The sequence below is a fragment of the Aphelocoma coerulescens genome, chromosome 3, assembly GCF_041296385.1.
Source record: "Aphelocoma coerulescens isolate FSJ_1873_10779 chromosome 3, UR_Acoe_1.0, whole genome shotgun sequence".
Classification (NCBI taxonomy): domain Eukaryota; kingdom Metazoa; phylum Chordata; class Aves; order Passeriformes; family Corvidae; genus Aphelocoma; species Aphelocoma coerulescens.
Window position 1 is genome coordinate 56,775,086 of NC_091016.1, and position 20,796 is coordinate 56,795,881.

Consider the following 20,796-nt stretch of genomic DNA (forward strand, 5'->3'; position numbering starts at 1 on the left):
TCCCCGCTGCCTTCCCGCCCACGGAGGGCGCGCCCTCGAGTGGCTTCGCCCTCGCCTGCCCCGGGGCGGGCCCGGGTATGGCTCCTTCTCAACAAGCGGCGCGTCTCGTCCTCTTACCGCGGTGAGCAGCACGTTTGTGGCGGGGATGTGGTTGTTGTCTCCTTTAAAAATCCTCTGTGCGCTTTGCCTGGGCCACGGCTGCTGTCAGCAGCGCTTCCCTCACAGGGGCCGCGTTTGGGCAGACCTGCTCTGTGGCCAGCTCCGGGAAGAGGTAGAACCGATATTTAGGCTTCTTCCCCAGATGTCCTGCCAATGAAAACTCCTATTATGGCAAATAGCGTCTTTCTCAGGAGGTTCCCCGCAGTGCTTACAGCTTGGCCCTAGGAGTTGGAACCCCACAAAGCGACCAGCAGCGTCATGGCCCGGGCAAACCTGTGGTGCCAGTGAACACTTTGTCAGCCATGGGGCAAGTAAGACACCACGGTTTCCACCGTAAAGTCATCTATTTTTATACCTTTGTGTCCAGTGTTTGTTGTACAGGAGTGCCCTAGCAGCCTGTGTACAGCTCTAGCTGGTGTTAGTCACGGTGTTGCCCTGAGCCCCAGCTATGTTAGGGTGGCTGTACTGTCTCCAAACCCAACCCACTCCTGACTGTTTCGTAGGGAATTTTGCTCATCGTGGTTCTGCACCCAAAACACCTTGCCAGACCAAGCATCAGTTTTCCTTCCAGCAGGAAGACCTAATTTGTTTGCTTTAATATGTGCTGATATGTGACAGCCTTCATAAGGGCCCAAAGAAAACTTTCAGTTTAGGTCTATTCTTACTTTAGTTTTTGAAAACAAAAATCAGCTGTGAAAGCAACAGAGTTTTAATGCATACGTGTCTTATCAAAAATAACTGGGTTTCTTTTTTTTCTTCTCTTACACACAGTGGTATTAAATGGTCTAGACTAAGGGTGAACTGCGACTGAAAACATGGATAGCTGAGGTAGGTTTGATGTCTTTCAAAACACAACTGTGTGCAAATTATGGGCTTCTCACGGCAATAAATCTTATGTGACAAATTACTGTTGTAATACAAGGCAGTAGGAATAAAGTCATAGGTCATAAAAATAAAATGCTGATTAAAGTAACTATTCTTATCAATGTTAACTTTATTTACAATCCATGTTGTTAAATCCCATAAATAGCATGGAATCAGTAATTGAAACTTACTTCAGAAAGCTAGTTCAGTCTGTTTCTTCAGCACTGGCCTTCAGGGTTCTTCTCATTACAAAGGAAGGAGCAGCTTCCTTTCTCAAATCAATTATGTTTTTTACCATAAAAGCTTTGTTTACAGAACACATGACCTTCCAGAATTTCCAGTAATAGACCACAGTACTTGAGCATGGGTTTTAGGAAAGGCATAACTTTGTCTTTTCTCATCCACGAAAGAGATTTACCTGTGCATGACAGACCATGTGCAAAAATATTATGTCAGTGCACAGTCATGGGTTCGTTTAGGACACTCACTGCATTCTAAAAGTCTAACAATGACTGGACCAAATTAATACTACACCTCATTGAGAACAAGACATCTCTATCTTCTGCCTCTAAAGGAAGATCTTAAATTGTGTATATTTTTATCCCTGCAAAATGAGAGAATAGGTGGTAAGAAGAACAGGGGGAAAATGTAATTTAGTGAGTAGTACATGCCAGACAACATACTGTCCATTGGCAGATTCCATTATATACTTAGGGTTTCTAAGAGTATTTCACTACAGCACCTGTCAGAAATACTCTCAATGTCTTTGAATTTATAGAACACAAGAGAACCCATAAGTTGCATTTTACAAAGATCATATCTCAGCATTCCTGGTTTGGGCTTTTTTGCAGCAAAACTAAATAGATCCATAAATGTGCAATCTCTTCAATGCTTTATTTGCAATTCTCACATTTAATACTGTCTAATTGCTAATGTTATTCAGGTGGTCTTGGATACTTCATGAGCAGAGTTCCATTTGTCTTCCATGCAGTGTCACTTCTCATATGAGGCCCAACAAAAAGAAATGCTCTTTTATTGTATCATCAGGTCAAAGGCAAAGCTGGTAACAGAACCCTGACCCAATTCGTGTCCAGCTTCTGTTTTGCCTAACTCAGTCTAGAAAAATGCAGCTATGGCTTTAATAATCTAATTCTTTAGTCAATCCTTTTCTGCTGAAAAAAGGATTTTACCTTTGCTTTTACTGTTGCATAAAAGGATAGACCAGAACCCATTAGTAAAAGTATATTTGTGTGACTTACTAGAATTGCGTCAAAGTACTAAGCATGTATATAGCTGAGCTCATGGGATTAAAAAAATACAACAAGGAGCAGGAATAGAAGGTCCCCAGTCCTGTACTACAGAAACAGTCTCTGAAACTCCCAACAACTTCCTAGATCTCTTTTGCAGCAGTCCTATTAACATGTTGTCTCTTATGCACAATTCGCATGGTGCATTGGCAGTAAATTTTCAGGTGGCCAACATATGCATAAGGCAAACCTTAAAAGCCAGACTTGGAACTAATAATTCACAACTGGAAAGTTTGCAGATGCCTGGGACTGTCTTCAAAAGTTTTTAGTATTTAGTAATTTGAAATGTTTCGGCACACCAGAGCATCAAATGTCACATGTTAGAGCTGAAGAATCTGAAGCAGAGTAAATAAACTGTCAAAAGTCACTGCTACTCTCTAAGGTTTGGTAGAAATATGAACCACTAACCATGACTCCCAGTACAGTGGTCTAACTGCACCATTAAAAAGGCTTTTGCAGTGAGAACATTGTAGGGTGGAAAAAGAATGCTTTAAGGAAAAAGAATGTTTTAAGGCATTCAAGAGACAAAATAGGTGTTTGTTTCTTGTTCACTGAGTTATGTGTTGCTTTCACTCATTTTCTCTGTTCTCTGTCTTGTACTAGTGTGCCTTTAAAGTCACAGGCTCTTTCCCATCTTTCCTGACAAGCAGAGAGTAAACAGGAAAGTCAAGCTTTTGTCCCTATTAAGTACATCTGGTTTAGGAGTCAGATAGTGCTGGGGTTTTGCTGCCTGTTTTGAACTTTAAAAACTTAGTATTTCAAAGGACATGTTATAGAGCCAGAATGCAGGTCACTGAAAACCAAACCAAACAAAAGTTCCCAAAAACTCTGACTACCTGGCTTCAGCTTTTTTATTTTTTACAGTGTTCTCCTGGCAATTTTTTTTTCTTACACATTGTTTTTGCTATTCTTTAGCCTTAAAGGCAGATGAAAGCCAAGTGATTATTCACTGTACCTATATGTAGCTGCAGTGTGTATCTACAGAGCAAGGGTGAGTTTGTGGACAGAAGAAACCTTTCATCTGTTCCCAACCACTTGACATTAAAACAAGGCTTTTAATACATATGTGCACTGGTTGATAATGCAATATGTAAGTAAAAAACCCCCAAATGCACAACCCTAATGTCAAAGGTTTAAAGCTAGGGCTTCATCTTGCAGAACTTGTAATCCTATGTGTATAATCTAGTCCATACTGGGATATGAACTCTAAAAGTAAATAATAAAGCAGATAAAGTGCAAATGTTGCAAGAGTGTGCAGATATTCTGGGCTGAGAGAAATGCTTGGCCCAGACACAGTTCACTGAAGCAAGCACAGGTGTTCTCAGCAGGGGAGGGGGACCCAAGCAGGCAGGGAGGTGATGTCGAGCAGTCAGAGCATCTGTTGTGCAGTTGGAAGTTGGCTGCAGCCTGTTCCATGATGTGTGAACTCTGGTATAGCTGACATGTGCACAAAGAGCTGTACGAGCTGCAGGTGTGATTCATCTCACCTAAACGATGCATTTGAAAGTTAAGCACCTAAGACCAGTAAGATGAATCACTCTCTGGAAGTGTCTATTGACTGGCACATAAGGTGACTTGAATAATTAACTTTTAGATGCCTAAGTTAGGTGAGATGAACTTCATCTTGGCTAGACAAGCCTGTGCAGGACTGTGGTATGTGCTCAGGCGGCAGATGCATATTGATGCCTCTGTGGCACTTGTTTCTTGCAGAGTAGATGAAAAGAAGTGGTGATACATACCTGTGCTGCTGACATCATACCGTCCTTGGTTGTACAGACAGAGCTCATAGGGCAGCCTGAATTCTAAACACTAGCCTTGTAAAGCCATTATGAAACCAGCAACACCAGGTTTTGCAACAATAACACTGTGAAATTTGTTTGTGATATAAACTGTTTTTTTTCAAGGAATAACCTTGCATAGTAGTTCATACTAATGCTGCAGCTTCTTGTTAGTCTGACCAACACAAAGTGAAAGTGTTTACAAACTCACTGCTCTGTTGTCATTTTCCAGAGCCCAACATACAAATCAATATATAATTTATAGGAAATACAGTTTCTAAAACTATCACTTGGTCATTTCAGCTGCTGTTAGTACAGAGAGGAGCAGATGCACTTTATAGCAAGGAGTGCAGTACTGCTCGTGGGGTGTTAATATCAAAAGCAAAGTGAAAAATTGAGCCAATAGAAAAAAAGTGAGCTAATGTAAGTGTCAACGTTTAAGTGCCCCTTAAACACTGTTTCATGGAAGAAATCTAATTTTTACAATGCTAAAATTTATTACTTGCCCAGCTCCATATTGGTCAGAGAGTTCAGCCAGTCTGAAGTCAAGCAGCTCCATCCTGATTCAACTTAAACACAGCCAGGTCTAATGGGATGTTTATAAGGAAGAAATAGCAAAGGATGGGTAAGCTTATCAAAAGAAAGCATCTTCAGGGACTGATTTTTTTTTTTTTTTTTCCTTGTTAAAGGGCTGGACTTCATCCAGATCAAAATCAGAGTCAGAAACAAAGTCTTGTGTCCCAGAGCCTCTTTAGGGACAACTAAGGCCGGAAAAGATCCACTGTGTTTTCTCTGGGCTGTTCTGAACCATCATTTTACTTGGGGAGAATTTGCTTCTGCATGAGACTGCCAGGAAGAGTGACTGGCAGCCTGGTACAGGCAGGAAAGAAGACCTGTCACCTTTTGCTGTTTGTCTTCTTCAGTAGCTTTGGGTTATTTTGTATGAACCAACAAATTACATGGTCAGAATTTTAAAATTTGCATGGAATATCATAGAATTATTGTAGTTACTGAGATACTGAAAATTATTGATTTTTCAAATGAGGTGCCAATCCTGCAATGAACTTGCTGCAGCTCTTCTTTGCACCTGTACAGACACACATATCATTGTCTTTGTATCTGAGAACTTCCAGTGATTGAGACTAATAGGATTATGTGGTAAGAGTTGGGAGAGTCAGCTTCTGAATAAACATCAATTATATCATATTCCATATCCAGTGCTTTCCACACTATCAGTAATGGAGACAGTGAAGGAAATACTTTTCATTCAGTTAATGCTACTGTAGGCCTACTAATGCAAGAACTTCCTGACTCATCAATTAAATATTGAATTTGCCTTTTAGACTTTGCTTATCTTCTAAAGCAATTCCTATCTTCTCTACTTTTTTTTTTCAGTCCACTCAGTCATCACATCTTATTTTAAATTATACTGTACTTTTTTTTTATTTTAAACATTGAAGACAACAGTATCAGCTGGTACTGAAAGCAGGGAATCCTCATTTGGGGTTTCTTTGTGTTTTCATTGTGGTATATAACATGAAGTTTCCACATGGGTTTTTACAAGAGAGCAAAACATAGCTTTCTGTTGTTAACCCTTCTGTCATGGATGCCAATACCTTTTATGAACCTTAAACTACTGCTGTTAACTGGGAAATGAGAATATAACCTGATGTCATACAAACTTAGTTGACAGAGAGTGGAAAAATTAATCAACAGGAAGCACAGCATAGCAAGAATTCAGCTGGAGACAGTATATCAAATACACCACAACTCTGACCAGCCACTGAGTAGCTTGACACACAGAGGAAATAGTTTCCCGGAGAATTACTGTTGAAAACAGCAAAAATGTATGCTCAAGCTGTCCTTCCCTTTTCCAGGCATCACTGCTGCTTTTCTCTGCCACACTCTTTTCCTTCTTCTAATCAAAAGAAATGCTCATTGCAGTAGAGAAGAATTACCCAGAAACTTTTGTGTTCTTCCCCTTGAAATGATAGAATTTCAAGCTGTTGGATTGCTTGTGTTAGGTAGATATCATCAGACACCTCTTCCCCTGAAGAACTAGCTATTTCATGCAGAGATATTTCCATGCATTATTTTTAGTAACTCTATTTAATACCAATTAGTTGCTTTCCCTATATGTTTCAAAAATGTTTCTCAGCTGATACTCTGAGTTGGTGTGAAGATTATTGCCTTTATCTGTTTTGTTTTCTTTGAAGAAGTGACTTGAATATTCTTGAAACATGTCTGTTTGATATCAGTCCTCTAGATTGCCATAAGGAAATACAAAATATAATTTCTCCTTTTCTTTCAACTACAGAATCTCCACAGAGCTAAGACTCCACGCTCAGGAATTCAAGAAAGCCTTGTCCAGTAAAGCTGGCATTAGCCTTGTGTGAAGTAATAGCAAAGTGGATCTGGAGATCAGTAGCTAAAAAACAATACAAAGAAATTGATCGGTGTGGTCTACAGAAAAGTGAGTTTAACAAATAGTCTGAAATTCATCATTTGCCTATTATGGTATAGCTCAGTAACATGGCATCAGTATTCCTTAAAGATATTGAAAAGATGAAAAATGTGGATACGAATCACAAATATTATGCTGAGACCTAAAGGAAAGGAGAAGTAGACAAGGAACGAAGGTCCCTAGTAGGAGAATGTACCAACTAAATTAGTGAAGATATTCCAAGAACTGCTGAAAGGAAGAATAAGCCACACAAAGAGGCTTAAATTTTAACAGTTTGTGCAATTAACCTTTGGAACAGACATGTTGGATTCTCCATCTTTTTGTGTCTGAAGATCAACACTCGACACCTTACCACAAATTATACTTTAGAACAAAGTTTGGGCTCAGTGTAGTAATAAATGGCTGGTATTTATTGGTCTCTAACACAAAGGAGGTGAAAGTAGAGCTAAAGGTCTCTTCTGTCACAAATTACATGAGATAAAATGAAATAATCTCACATGCCAGTTTATTTAGTGATCCTGGTTCATGACATAGGGGCACTCAGTAAGTAGGATTCTGTGATGTGATGGGATGTTGTGCCATCCACAGTTCATTGCACTGTTTGCCAGCTTGAGGTGCTAAGCCAGGGTCTTTTTTTTATTTATTCTGTAATGTTTGGTATAGCTGTCATGCAGCTGCATCTCACGTGAACTCATGTGGGAGTTTAAGGAACAAAGCAAGTCTTGGCTGTAAGAAGAGCTCTCCCTCTTATCTTGCTCTCTCCTAATAAAGGATGTCTGGAAAGAAGCATCATGATAAGGAGAGCTGCTCTGCTCTTGAAATGATTGATTTCAATAATGCTTTGGAGCAATTCCAGAATCTAGTTGAAAAAATGATCATCCAGAAGACCAAGGAGAGTTCAGGCTTGTATACTAAAGATGATGGTAAGATATATTCAATCTGATGGAAAAGTGTAATTTTCACATGGAGAGAACATAGAGAGAAGACGATAAGAAAGACCTCAAATCAATGTTCTAACTGTAACTGTTTGATCTTTACAGAAAATAGAGAGATTGCTCTAGGAGAGTTCTTTTCTCCTCCTGTTAGGATTTCTGGCCAAGTTACAAGGCCATGGTGATCACTCACAAAATATAATTGGTGGAGTTGCCCCATATAGAAGTCAGCATCATGCAACGTTTCTGTAAAAGCACAAACCCGATGAATTATGTAAATACACTTGCTAGTTGTAAATAATGGGGGTAAAATTTTCCTTTTCTCAATGCAAGTGGCTACTGCTTTGAAAGGATAAACTTTATCCCACGCACCATTCAGGTTCAAAAAAAAATCAGAATTATGGTAAGGAAGAGAAGAATACAGAAGTGAGGAATTTTTATCTATTCTTTTATCTGTTTCCTGTCACGCATTGCAAATTAGGTAGTTTTGAAAAGAGCAAATATTAAGACTTTTTTTTTCTTTTCAAATGCTTTAGTGAATAAAATGTGAGAAGCTGGAACTTGCACGTTATTGATATTGAATGAGAAATAAAACCAGAGGTAGGGTGGATAAGAAAGGGATCTGTAGCTTGCTGGTTTTAAACTGTGTGGACGTTGTTCTTCCCATACAGATGAGATAGACTATGATAAGTTCTATACAACCACACAAACACTTTTTGGTCCAGCAGTCAAGGATCAGAATATTCAGGCCTTTTTCAGGAAGATCGCCAGCAACCCTGATGAAAAGCCAGAATGGCTTGAGGTAAGGAATTCTAAAGTTTTATTAAATATAAAAAACTAATTAGAATTTTAAATGGTGACAATATTTATCTGTTGATTGTATGTTGTTCACGAGTCTGTTGTTCATGAGTTCCATGGCATAATGAGGCACTCTCTTGTTGTTATTTATTCTTGCTGCCTGAAGCCTGGGTGTGTCCTGGTCTTCAGAACTGCTTCAGTGATGTGCGTTGTCCTCAGGCTTCTTGACAAAATGCAAAATCTCTTACACTACTACAGTATGCCATTTGTGTTCTGAGGATAAGTCTGTCTTTAGCCAAACCTTCAGAAATGCTTCCTCTTTTTGCTCCTTTCCTCTCTTTTCTCTTTCCTCTGCTTCCTTGCCTTTCTCTTCCCCTGTTCACAGCATTAATCTGGACCTTACTTTGAATATGAAGCATTAAAGGTAGAGCAGCATTTTAGTCGAGTTCTGTAACCAGAGAATTCTGCATATATTATTTGGTCCTGTAGATGAACGAGATCCATGTAATCAATTTTTCAGTCTCTAATGGTGGTAAATAGCAAACCTGTGTAAAAAGCATGTAAGAATGAGGTAACTATAAAATGGTACATCCGGTTTACCCCCTTTGCATCTGTCTGCACATGTCTTAAGGATTTCCTCTGCCAGAGTTGCAAATGCACCTGTGTTTAATATCCCTTCCTGGATTTTAATCTATCCCATTTGTAAGTTATTTCTGAATCTGCCTAAAAAGCTTATCTCCATAGCATCCAGTTCTTCACATTTTGTGAAAAAATACTTTCTCAGGGCTTTTTAAGCATGTGCTCTTTTTTATTTGCACGTTGCACACTGAAAAATGAACACTTGCTCTAGAAATGTGTCTTTTATAAAGATGTTTCCCATGGGTAGTGTTTCAAGCAACTGTTCTATAAAAATTACTGATTCTTAGATTGTTAGAGCCAATCCTTATCAAGGGCACCCATCATCATATATTACTACATGATTTTTTTTGTTGTTTCTTACCAGAAGACAGAATGGTGCAGAAGGGACAGAACTTGCAGCTCACAGTGACTTTCCTACAATAGCATAGGTGGCATTGTATACATGGCAAGTCCTTGCTGGACTTGAAGTCTTATGGCAGGGTATTAGCAAGTGACATGAACTACAAATTTGTCAGTATATTTACATTTTATGTTACTCTGGAACATCATGCTAATATTGGAACCTTGAAGATACCCAACACTTGTTTCTTACATGTTATCAACAATTGCTATCAAGTAATTTCCTAATATCGTCCTAAAAACAGTGTGTTCAGCCATTTCTATTTAATGTTCTGTATGGGAACATTTCTGGTTACTACCTTTCTTAACCATTGTTTTTGATTATAGTGTCACATTGTTCACGGATTTTGCTCATGTCAGGCATTAAAGATTTCCTTCAGGGAGGGCTTGGGGCAAATCTGGAAAACAGCTGACAGTCTGAAGGACTGATTGTCCTTCGTTTAGGGTAGCAGAACAGTAGCAAATTATGTTCAGGCTTATTAGTTTATAAGAGAACTAAGGGAAGCTCTGTATGTTTACTGGAGTGCATGTCATTTACTACAAAACCTTACTGAGTTTCCAATGGAGTCAGTCTAGTTTACCAAATTACATAATTACATAAGTAATTTGGCTGCATAATTACACAAGCAAGCAAGGCATGGGGTGTAATAAAATAGGTGACGACCCTTTAGTTTCCTTATGAAATCTGTGCATGATTTGCTTGGGATAAAAATCCCCAGAACCTGTTCTATGAGCATTTCTCAAATTTTACCAAGTGTGAGCTCACTGGTGACAGCCTTTTAATATGCCTTGTGTATAAACTTTCTTGAAAAAAGTGGAGTGTGGTATACAATGAATGTTCAGCATCTCACATCATGCATTTCATGTACAAGATGGATATCTTCTGAGCCTATACTGAGTGGTGTAGGGAATGAAACAGAAGTATTTACTATTTTTCTGTTCAAAAGAATCCTGATCAAAGTGTTAATCTGGGTTTTTTTTTCCTTTGTTGTCTTTTTGCAGGGGAGAAATGTTTAACATAAAGTAACTGGAAATTCATCCATGACAGAAGTCATAATTCAGTTGTAAAATAGACAAAGATCAGACTGTTTGAATCAGACTCAATGTTGTATTTATTTCTTTACCTTGGCACAGCCTTATCCAGCACAGTTTGAAATACAGTACAGCACTGAAAAGCTGCAGTGGGTTTTTTGCTTTTTTGTTTTCTTTCTGTTTGGTGAGAAATCTGATGGTCTGTATGTATTACAAGCTATCTGTACATTTTGGAATATAAAGCCAAGCTCCTTTCAAGTAAAAAAAAAAAATTTGGTTTATTAGTAGTCTAGGTAGAGAGGGAGCAACAAAAACTTCATTAAGAAAACTACTGACTCCTGGAATTCTTCAGACTTAGTTTACATGGAAACAGAATTGATCATTTGCCCAATTTACATCAGCCGAAAGTTCAGCATGAGGTTTTGATCTCTGTAATTGTGGAAGCATCCTATCCATAATGATTGGATCAAAACAGATCCTTCCAAGATTATTTGAATGGGTTCCAATAAAATAAAATGTGATTGGTTTGTGTCCTACATATTATGTAGTGGTGGCATTTTAAAATTTTGTTTCTCTGACAAACACTGCAGTTCCAAAATGCTTCAGGTAATTCTGGAAAGTTACTAATGTCAGGAGTGAAGGCAGTGTTCTGACTGGCTGACTTTGCCAGAGACGTACAAGTGTAGGTATATACAGCTCTAAATTCTTTTCATCTGTTTTTAACCTTTTGACAATCAAAGATGTCCCGCATGTAGTTACTGATGAGGGTCATAGACACTTTTTTTCTTCCACCCATATCTGTCGCTCTTCTTTTGTTTTATTATTTCTAAGTTGAGTCTGTTTAACCTTTGGCCAGACTAAATTCCACTTGTTTTTCTCATACTCCTTAGTCTTTTCATTCCTTTTAAATGAATGTTTTCTTTTTCTGAAAAAAACAAAAACAAGCACTCAAAGAAAACCCCAACAGCAATACACACACACACACACGCACAAAACACCCACAAAACAAAACCAAACCAAAAAACAACTGCAAATCTGCTCTTTTACATGCTTTAAAACTCTATTGAAATTATTATTGGCCTTTTAAGACTGGAAGGTATTTTAAGTAGTCCAGCTGAGACTAGCTGTTGTTTGAGAGAGATGATGAAAGAGACAAAAAGGCCTTCCTTACTTGATACATCCATTCTTAAAATGTTCATTACTCTACTAGTTCTATTAGACAAATCCTATTTATTAACTGCAGCTTGGACATACCTTTCATGTGAACAATGGAAGTAGCCTTGATTTTGTTTCAGCTGACTTTTTATCACTTAATTTTTCAAATGTATCATTAATAAGACTTACTGTCTTTAACATCCTCAACAGCCATCATGCTTTCTGCTGTCTGTGCTCCAGTTTTCTAATGTTTTTTTTCTAGATGTCCTATATTTCAACCTCAGTCTTCTGAGTTTGCCTGCTCCTTTTAGCACTGCTGAGCATGCCCTGTCTCAAAAGTCGAGAAAGAGACTCTCATTGTCGAGTCGAGAAAGACACCTCACATTGTTCCTTTGATATATCTCTTTTATCATTTCTCTCTCTCTCTCTCACCTTAGCCCTCTTCCCAGAACTCTATCCCTGACCCTTTGTTCCTCTTTTCCTAGTAAAACAGATCTAATTTTTTTCAAATTTATCTCTCCATATCTGGCCTCTCTTTAGCTTGACAAAATCTTCTGAGTTTATTTCCACAACCTAGAAAATCATGGCCTTGTGTGAGTGTTCCTATTTCTTTAACTTACTGATACTTCTCTTTTTCAAGTCCTTCATGTTCAAGGATTTCCTAGGTATCCAGTGGTCTCCACAACAGTACACCATGTACAAAGGATAGTTTTTTATTAAAAAAAAAAAAAAAAGGTTATTTGAAATCATCTCTAGTTAAATTAGGATCAACCCTTTGTCATTTGCTGGCTTCACAGTTTAAAAGACTGTGACTATCCTGGACAGCCCAAAAGCTATCATTTATTAGTGACTTGGGAGGTTTAGCTCTGAATCTCCTTCTCAAAGGTAGTTAGCTCTTAGAAAGCTGTATTTTTTTGGAGATAAACATCTGAAGTATGTGTAACTTGCATTTTATTTCACCATCAATATCTTGTAGACATTATGGGCTGGGGCTTGTTGGGACCTCCTGTGTCCATGTTGGAGTTAGCAGAAGCCATTTCCGCAGCTGTAAGGGATTTCTAGGATGTTGTTTCTTTGGGCAGTGTCCTGCCTGCTGGGCAGGAGCGAAAGTGGCACTGTCTCATGTCTGCAGGAAGTGTGACAGGACACACCTACATGTGCACTGAGAACTTTCCTCTCTGCTGGTTTTAGGGCAGCTGCTGGCTTAGCCCAACCACTGCACCTGGCATCCTGTCAGGACTCAGGAGGGACCTGATGCTGGATAAGCCTATCCTTAAACAAAAAGTCCTCCTACCAAAACCTTAGTCCCTGGAAAGCTGACCAGCCTGTTCTCTGCTGGGAAATGGGTACATACGATTAAGAAGGCAAAATGTCACTCCTTTCAATAAGGGCAAGAGAAAAGATCCACGGAAGTACAAGGCAACTAGCCTCTCTGTTTGGATACAGGATGGAAAGACAAGGTGATAGGACAAGAAATAGGAATGTAAGGGACTGTGGTAGATAATGTATTCACTGAGGATGTTTGATAGCTAATAATTGTGTATATGGAAAGGAGGGAGCTGTGAAGGGAAAGATGAAGAGTAATGTGTGAGAATATTTTTTTGAAAGATGTACATCTGAGTGTCTCAAAGAATGAAAATGGGAGCTCTATTGTATAACATGGAAAATACTGAACTAGAATAAAATACAACATTTTGTCTCCCATCCAAAGGGGCATTGCTTTTAGAACTCATGAAAGGAAGTATATATAATGTCCATATTACGAGAAAGAAGTTAAAAAAATTTGTACAGCTGAGTGGGACTAATTTCCTAAAGAAATTACTAAACTGCTTTTGGGTACAGAGCTTGAGATTTGTAGAGCATTTCAGCTGAAAATTTCACACCCTGGAGCAGAAATAAGCTACTTACCTGACTGTCCTGTGCAAGGATCTTGCTCATGTTCAGTACAGATAGAACATTGCCATACACAGGGAGATGGCCAAAAAAGAATTTTTAAAAATAGTCATTATATTACCTTTTTTTTCCAGCAAATGGGAATCTACATATCTTTATGGAAAAGCTCTTCTTCTGTATAGGCTAAACCACTATGCTACATTGAATGTCTCAGTTTATAAATACAGTTGTCTGTTTTGTCTTCCTTTTGGTAGTTTTTTTTTTTTTTCCTAATTGAGGTAGGTAGAACTGGAAAATGAAAATTTAATATGGTTATTTACAAACAATCATTACAAAGCAAAGCTGTACTAACAACTTTAGAAAAGTAGATGGGCTATATTCCTAGAAGTCCTGTGTAAGCTGACTTCTTTGCAAACATTGAAGAAAGGTTGTGCCTGAATATCAGATCTCAGTAGTCTAAAGTAATACTGACAACTAATGGTTAAAGGAAATAATACTGAGGTACTTACTCAAAGAATATTGAATTATTAAAGTGTGAGATAACTATTTGACTTTATACATATATCTTCTAGAAGTAGTTTTGCAATAAATTACTTGCTTAGTTCTATTTTGTTTTGTTTAGATTTTTGGCTGTTTCCTAGGAGAAGATGATGGCACGTCTTCCCCCTCGAAAGAAAGCATGGTTTTGCTTGTGTCTGAAAAACAGCAGATTACTCATTCAGGTGACATACTTCATCTTATATCAATTTTTTTTTTTTTTCTAATGCAGTTCTCTAATGCTGCTCACTTTCTTGGAAGTACAGTGATAAGATCACATCTGCCTTTGCTTGTTCATGCTTCTTCTTCTGTGTTCCAAAATACCTGGGTTTTTAGTAAATGTGGAACACTCCCCTGTTGCATTTCCGAGTTCTCCATATTCCTAAATTATTTTGAAATGATTAATTTTTCTGAACCAGACTATTTATTTATGTAGTTACTTGTCTTTCTGCATTTTTTGAAAAAATGGAGGAAGAACTGGCACATCCAGAATACATTAATGATATTTAGAAATGCAGCATGATTAATTAAACCAAGTATAGGATAATATATGATATATTTCATCACTGCCTTGCATTTGGTACCAAAATGCATTTCAGGAAGAGAAAATGTTCTTACTCTTATAGTTCTATTTGTTTATGTTTTTCTTACTATTATAGTTCTATTTGTTGTTTTCTATGTCTGTAAGATTAATATTTTGTCATTGACAGTTGTCAAGAGAAAAGATGTCATTAAGGGTATAGTGAAGGTGCCCCTTCTGCATTTCACAGTAACAGCCTCTCAGAGAGGAGTGCTAACTGTTTTTAGCAAACAGGTAATTCTAAATCAAATTCTTTTATTATTCCATTAGGCAATACCTAGGGGAACTGAGCGGACTGTGACCTAGCATTCAAATTTTCTCGTAAAAAACCTAGATATCTTTCTTATCAAAGTTAACTTTTTCTGTATTTTTCAGTATAGTAGGAAATATACATTGTTCTTGTCAATTATAAACCTACTAGACAGTCCACATAAGTTGATAGAAGGTAGAGATGGCTAGTAATAGACATTGTTCATAGAAATTAATTTAATAGAAAATAATCTTCATTTCTGTTTAGAAAAGGTTTCCCTTAATACAAAATATACTATTAGAATTAACTTTTCGGTATAGAGTGGAAATCAGAGAATTAACTGTTTTCTACAGCTACAGAAAATATCTAGAATGGACAGAGACAGTTGTTTGCAATTAAGTTTTATTCAATACAGCAACATCTAGAAGCTTGAAAGTCGTGAGTTTTACAACAATCTGCATGACAATGGCTCACAGTTATTTCCCTCATCAGTAAACTGTAAGGAGATCTGTACCATTTTAAGTACAAATTCAGGCTTAAGATGCTGTTAAACTAAAATTTGCAAATTAATCTCCCAGATACCACTGTTTAGAGGTATGCACTTGTAGATGCTATGAGGTACATCACACATCTATGCTCACTGGTGCTTTATATTTGTACAATTTTAATGCAACCAGTTTCTTTAAAGTTATTTCAGACAATGTAGTAAAGCTTGAAAGCAGCACTAATGCTTTCTAGGGGTTTTAGCTAATTAGTGCATAATGGTTATGACAGGAGCGTTTAAACCAAGAAAGGACTCCTGCGGATGATTAAATAACAAAGCAGTGGTGCAGTTTTGTTAAATGCTGAAATAATTTATTTGAAAGCCTGTCCTCCAGAACATTATCCCTCTTATGTACCTATGAAAAAAATAATTTCCCAAAGTGTAAGATTAAAAATAGCTCTCTTCCCTGCCCCCTACCTCCCCATGCTATTTTCAAGTTGAATTGCTGCCTCCTCATAGGCTAGAGTGATGTTATCTGACATCACTGACTGCAGTGTAAATGATTTTACACCCAGCTGCTTAACACAGTGAATCAGGAACCTCAAATCCCACTTATAAAACTATGTTCTGAAATTGACTAAGGCATTACGACAGCCTCAAGATGTGCCAGGATAGGGTTAGACTGGCTATTAGGAATAATTTCTTTACCCAAAGGGTTGTCAAGCATTGGAACTGCCCAGGGAAGTGGCTGAGATACCCACCCTGGAGGTATTCAAAAGATGTGTAGAAGTGGCTGCTGGGGACGTGGTCTAGGGGTAGACTTGGCAGTGTTAGTTTTACAGTTGGACTTGATCATCTTAAAGGTCTCTTCAAGCCTTAATTATTCTATGATTCCATGATTCTGTTTGAGGGCTTAGCATTGCTTTCTGCAACAAACATGGGCCTAATATGCCTCAACACCTGCATACAGCTCTACACCATCAACTACTTCCATCTTACTCCAGAATATGACACTTGCCTTTCTCAGGTTCTCAGACATGGATACTGCCTTGACCGGCACGTTAGACCTGTAGGAGTAGGCAGCCTTAAGGACATACTCTAGTTACTGCAGATAAAGCCAAGGCTGATAACAGGGCATGGATATCCATCCTTTGATTAACAATACTCTTAAACTCCGCTCAAAGACTCTCCATGAGGACACTTGGCATCTCACTTTTATGGGAAGAAAAGCTTTGATCCTAGCTTCTTGGTTTATGAAATGTGGAATTGCTGGGATGGGTATGAGGTGCCATTGAATAATTACTGATCAGGGGCAGGGGCAAGAGGAGGTAGAAAACCATCTCTGAGTGTTTCAGAAGGGAAAAGTTTGAAACTGCTTTTGAAAACTTAGTAGTTTTGTTAAAGTACATAGAAGGGTAACCCTGTCTCTATTGGATGATGGTGACACTTTAAACTCTTCAGGTTTTGAGCCACATGTTACACTGTCCACCAATAGTTACCTTTGGTGAAAGATGCTGTACCAATGTGGGTGTTCCTTTTTGCAGCCTGAAGTGCTGCCTCTGCCAGGGATTTTGCTGGCACTAGTTGATATGACATCTGGGCCAGCATTAGCTTGGGTTTCTGTATGACTCATCCTATCTCTCACAGGAGCTGATGCTGTTCTAGCTGTCAATAACCATGAAAAGCACAATTCCATCAGAAGGCCAGCTGATCTAGACTCCGTTGTAAAAATGAGTATTTTTTACTTATTTTGCTCACTCCAACATCTCCATGTAAAAACCCCAAACTGAACAAGAAACTATGAAACAATTGTGAGAGAAATAGAAGTTTTAAGTTCTTCGCTATATAAAAGGGAACAGGCAGCCGGCAGGTTAAGGATCTTTTTCAGATCTTAACCACCTACTCTTTCAGTTAGCAATTATTGTTCTGATCTGCCTGTGAAGAGGAGAGATGACTTTGTTTAGACTTCTAATTTAAGAACTTGCTTGTTATTGTGACAGTATCATTTTTGATTTTTCAGATGAAGGTTCTGGCAACCATCAATGTTGAAGTAAGTTCTTTTTTTTCTCCTTCCTGTTAAATAACTTTAAGTAAAAATCAGCATGTACTAAATAGAAATAATTAGAAACTGAGCATTATTCTAATGCCACATTTAGCTTTGAGACTTCTGCATGATTTGTCATAGGGTGCTGTAGGTCAAATAGTTTCAATTTATTCCTTTCAGTTATAGAAACAATTGAGTAACTTGATTTCTTTCCTCTGATAAATGAAACCTCAGATAAATGCTTCTTTTACTACCAAATCATTCTTTATCCATTACCTGGCTAGAATTTTTTCTTCTAAAATCCAAAACTTCAATTGTCACTTTAAAATAAGTACAATTTTAAGCTTGTTAATCAAAAACAGTTCTATATTTTGCTAGGTAGATGATTGACTACACAGTGTATACATTAAAGCCTCATTTTTTGCCCTGGGAGTAATAGAAGTACTCTGCAGCAGAGGCCCTACTATTTGAAGTCAGAAAACAGCTCTGGGCCTGAGTTGCGTTCAGTTTTTACAAGGGCTAATCTGACCTGTGGAATTAGTGCAGAGAGGTACCTGTGAGAAATATTCTTGAGACCCATTGACTTTTGGAAACTTTGACTAGAATTAGAGCTTCTCCTGCAGGTGTGCTACAGGAGTAAATTTTAGTTGTTCCTGCTTTGCTTGTAGGAACCATTTTCCCCAATCCAAATATACAAAGGTAGGATCTCCCCCAGAGATGCCGAGGGGAAGAAGCTGGAGTGCTAGCCTAATGCTGCAGTGGGCTGCAGGGTCCCTTTCCTTTCTGAGCACTGAGCACTTGTCTTAAAATGATTCCTCAATGAATGTGAAGGGTTTTTTGCTGCGAAAGTAGGACAGCATTTTGCAGCTGTGGCAGTATTGGGCACCATTGAAGGACATTTTTGCCATAAGAAGTGTGAAAGAAATGTTTAACATAATGTATGTTTAACGTAATGATATCTTTCAGTATAATACTGTAATTGTTAGGATTGTGATTCCAAACAAATACAACACTAAAACTCATAGTTCTAGTATCTGTGAGCATCCTCTTGTTTCAGCTCTGTGTCAGATCTGTGTGGGCTACCCTGATCTGCTGTCACTGTTGTTACGGGCCACACTCCCATCCTTTCCCAGCTGAGATGTTTCCACTTTTTCAGCCTTTCCTAGAGACAGGAAGAAGTAGGTTAAAAACAATGTGGATTCCTCTCCATCTTTGGGATGGAGGATCATTGCTCCTGGGGATCATTCGATCAGTTGAGGTCATTATTGCTGAACATGACGGTCTCTACTGTAGAGCATAAAGTCTTTCAGGGCAAAATCTTTGGTTTCCCAGGGACATTTGATTGACTGGGGAGCTGATGGTGAAAAGAAAAGAGAAGAGAAACCCATGCCCATAACCCTATGAAATCCCTCTGTGTCTCAAAGATTTTATGCTATTTTGTGATGTCATTTTACTTTTGCTGAAGTCATTATATTCACTTTTTTTGTATCAAAGTTATGAAATTTTCAGATGGCTTAGTTAAAAATCACCCTTTTCTGCTTTGTGCTCTGCCTTGTCTTATGGAATTGGAATTTTTATCTAATATTCTTATTTAAGTGTTTGCATTGAATATTCCTGCCCTTGTTCAATCGAATTTCTTCTCATCTTTCCTCTAACTACTGCACTGAAAAGAGAATTAAAAGGGATTTTATTGGACTTGAGGTCCCTGAAATTTTTGATGGTTATTGAAAGATTTTGATGCTTGTAGGACATAATATTTTAAGCTATGTTGTTCTTTAAATATAAATTCCCGAATTGAAATGAAATAAAATTCTGTATTTCTTTGAGATAATAAATACCACTTTCCAGACAGTTGAAATGTATGATGCTAATAAATTTATTAACTTGGGGATTCTTTGAGAGATTTATCTTTAGAATTTGGTCACAGTTTTTCTAATGTAAAGCATGCTTATAAAAATGGAAGCTTTGCATCTTAATAGCTTTTATTTAAACACTTAACTAAAAATCAAAGTACAGTATCTTATGTGAGTGTAAATCATCACCCACCATGTACTTATTAAAGATACGGTGAACAATACTAGTTGAAGACTTCAGCACCAAATGATCATAATGTACAGCTATGAATGATAGCTTATGATTAATATCTAAATAGCTAAACAGAGAAAGATGACTTTGCCTTTCAGGGCTTACATTTCACTTCTGATATGCAGAAATAGTAGTACCTTCTTTTCTCACTATAATTATTATGCCATTTTCAACTGTTCTAACATCATCAATACTGGTATGAACAGCTAATTGATGAAGCTATGTATTTGTGTGCATCGTCCTGCAAATGAAGTAAGGTACTGAATTCTGGACTTATTCAGAGATAAGTTATCAGACTAGAAACATTCTGTCAATTGACTAACAGCGATGTGTGTAGAGGGTGGCTTATAGATTGCAACAATCCTTGTACTCCTATGCTTTCTTCCATTCAGTGTTCTCATTCTTGAGGTGTTTCAGAACAGAGACCCACTCAAGCAGAGTGACAGTGGTCTTGGCCCTGAGGATATTAAGCCAGAATGACAGTGAAACATAGTAGCGCTAGAAATAAAATCCAGTGGACTGCAGCCATCAGAACTCTCCTAGAATCATGATGGTGTAAATGGAACATGAACTGTGGGTACATTTGTTACAGGGATGTTATGGAGAACAGATCACTTCAAGAAAAACTGATTTCATTTCTTGATGAGATTATGTGACTGAGTGAAGAGTAGAGGCATAAATATAATACACTTAAAACTCTGTACAGTCTTTGACTTAGCACCACACAACCTTCTGTTTTAAAATATGACCACTGGGGAAAACAAACCCCACCAGAGTGCATTGATTAACAATTGTCCAGCTGACAGGTCCCAAAGATAGTAGTCAGCATAGAATCATTGCTGAATGATGATGGGAATACTGGTAGTGAATAAACCACTCCTTTGAAAAATGGAAATAAAATGTCTTTTAAATGTGGTGTAGAAAAGCACAAACAAATCCAATGGATAAGCCAGAAAAAGTGAAACAGGAGCTGTATTGAAAACAAGAGAGGGAAGATAAGAGCTCTTGAGTGACAGGATGGGAAAAGAAAATAATGAAAAGGTTGATCTGGTGCAGCTGCCTAGTTTGTCTGTCAAGTATGGCAGCACTAAGAAGAGAAGTTCTTACAACCTTTCCTCTAAAGCTGAAATGTGTTACTTTGACTGCATCATCACAAGCCAGCACAAGAAATTAGTGACTTAACTACAAATGTAAAATCATCTTTTTCAAGCCATTTAGTCATTTTTATCTGATACTGTTATAAGGACCTCAAAAAGCCACAGTTAACAAACTCTTCCATAAGAATTACCAAAACAATCCACAAGGCCTCTGCAGGACTGACATTTCCCACATTTATTTTAGTAAAGGGCACAAAAAATCCTTGTAAATGTATTACCACTTGCCCACAGATCATTAG

At 37.9% G+C, this 20,796-nt stretch overlaps 1 protein-coding gene across 9 annotated transcripts in view; it reads left to right on the forward strand.

Annotated features, from left to right (window-relative positions):
• The first annotated feature begins 43 nt into the window (after nucleotides 1-43).
• WDR64 (WD repeat domain 64) overlaps nucleotides 44-20,796 on the forward strand; it is a 71,636-nt gene continuing 50,883 nt past the window's right edge. For 7 of the 9 annotated variants that reach the window (XM_069010390.1, XM_069010391.1, XM_069010385.1 and 4 more), the window contains exons 1-8: nucleotides 44-121; nucleotides 931-987; nucleotides 6,426-6,581; nucleotides 7,344-7,495; nucleotides 8,176-8,306; nucleotides 14,043-14,142; nucleotides 14,668-14,771; nucleotides 17,292-17,321. In XM_069010390.1, the coding sequence (XP_068866491.1) occupies nucleotides 7,345-7,495; nucleotides 8,176-8,306; nucleotides 14,043-14,142; nucleotides 14,668-14,771; nucleotides 17,292-17,321 (516 nt within the window). In that variant the 5' untranslated portion in view covers nucleotides 44-121; nucleotides 931-987; nucleotides 6,426-6,581; nucleotide 7,344. Of the gene's footprint in view, nucleotides 122-930; nucleotides 988-6,425; nucleotides 6,582-7,343; nucleotides 7,496-8,175; nucleotides 8,307-14,042; nucleotides 14,143-14,667; nucleotides 14,772-17,291; nucleotides 17,322-20,796 lie in introns of those variants that run through there. The other 2 variants (XM_069010393.1, XM_069010394.1) reach the window with 1 other exon arrangement.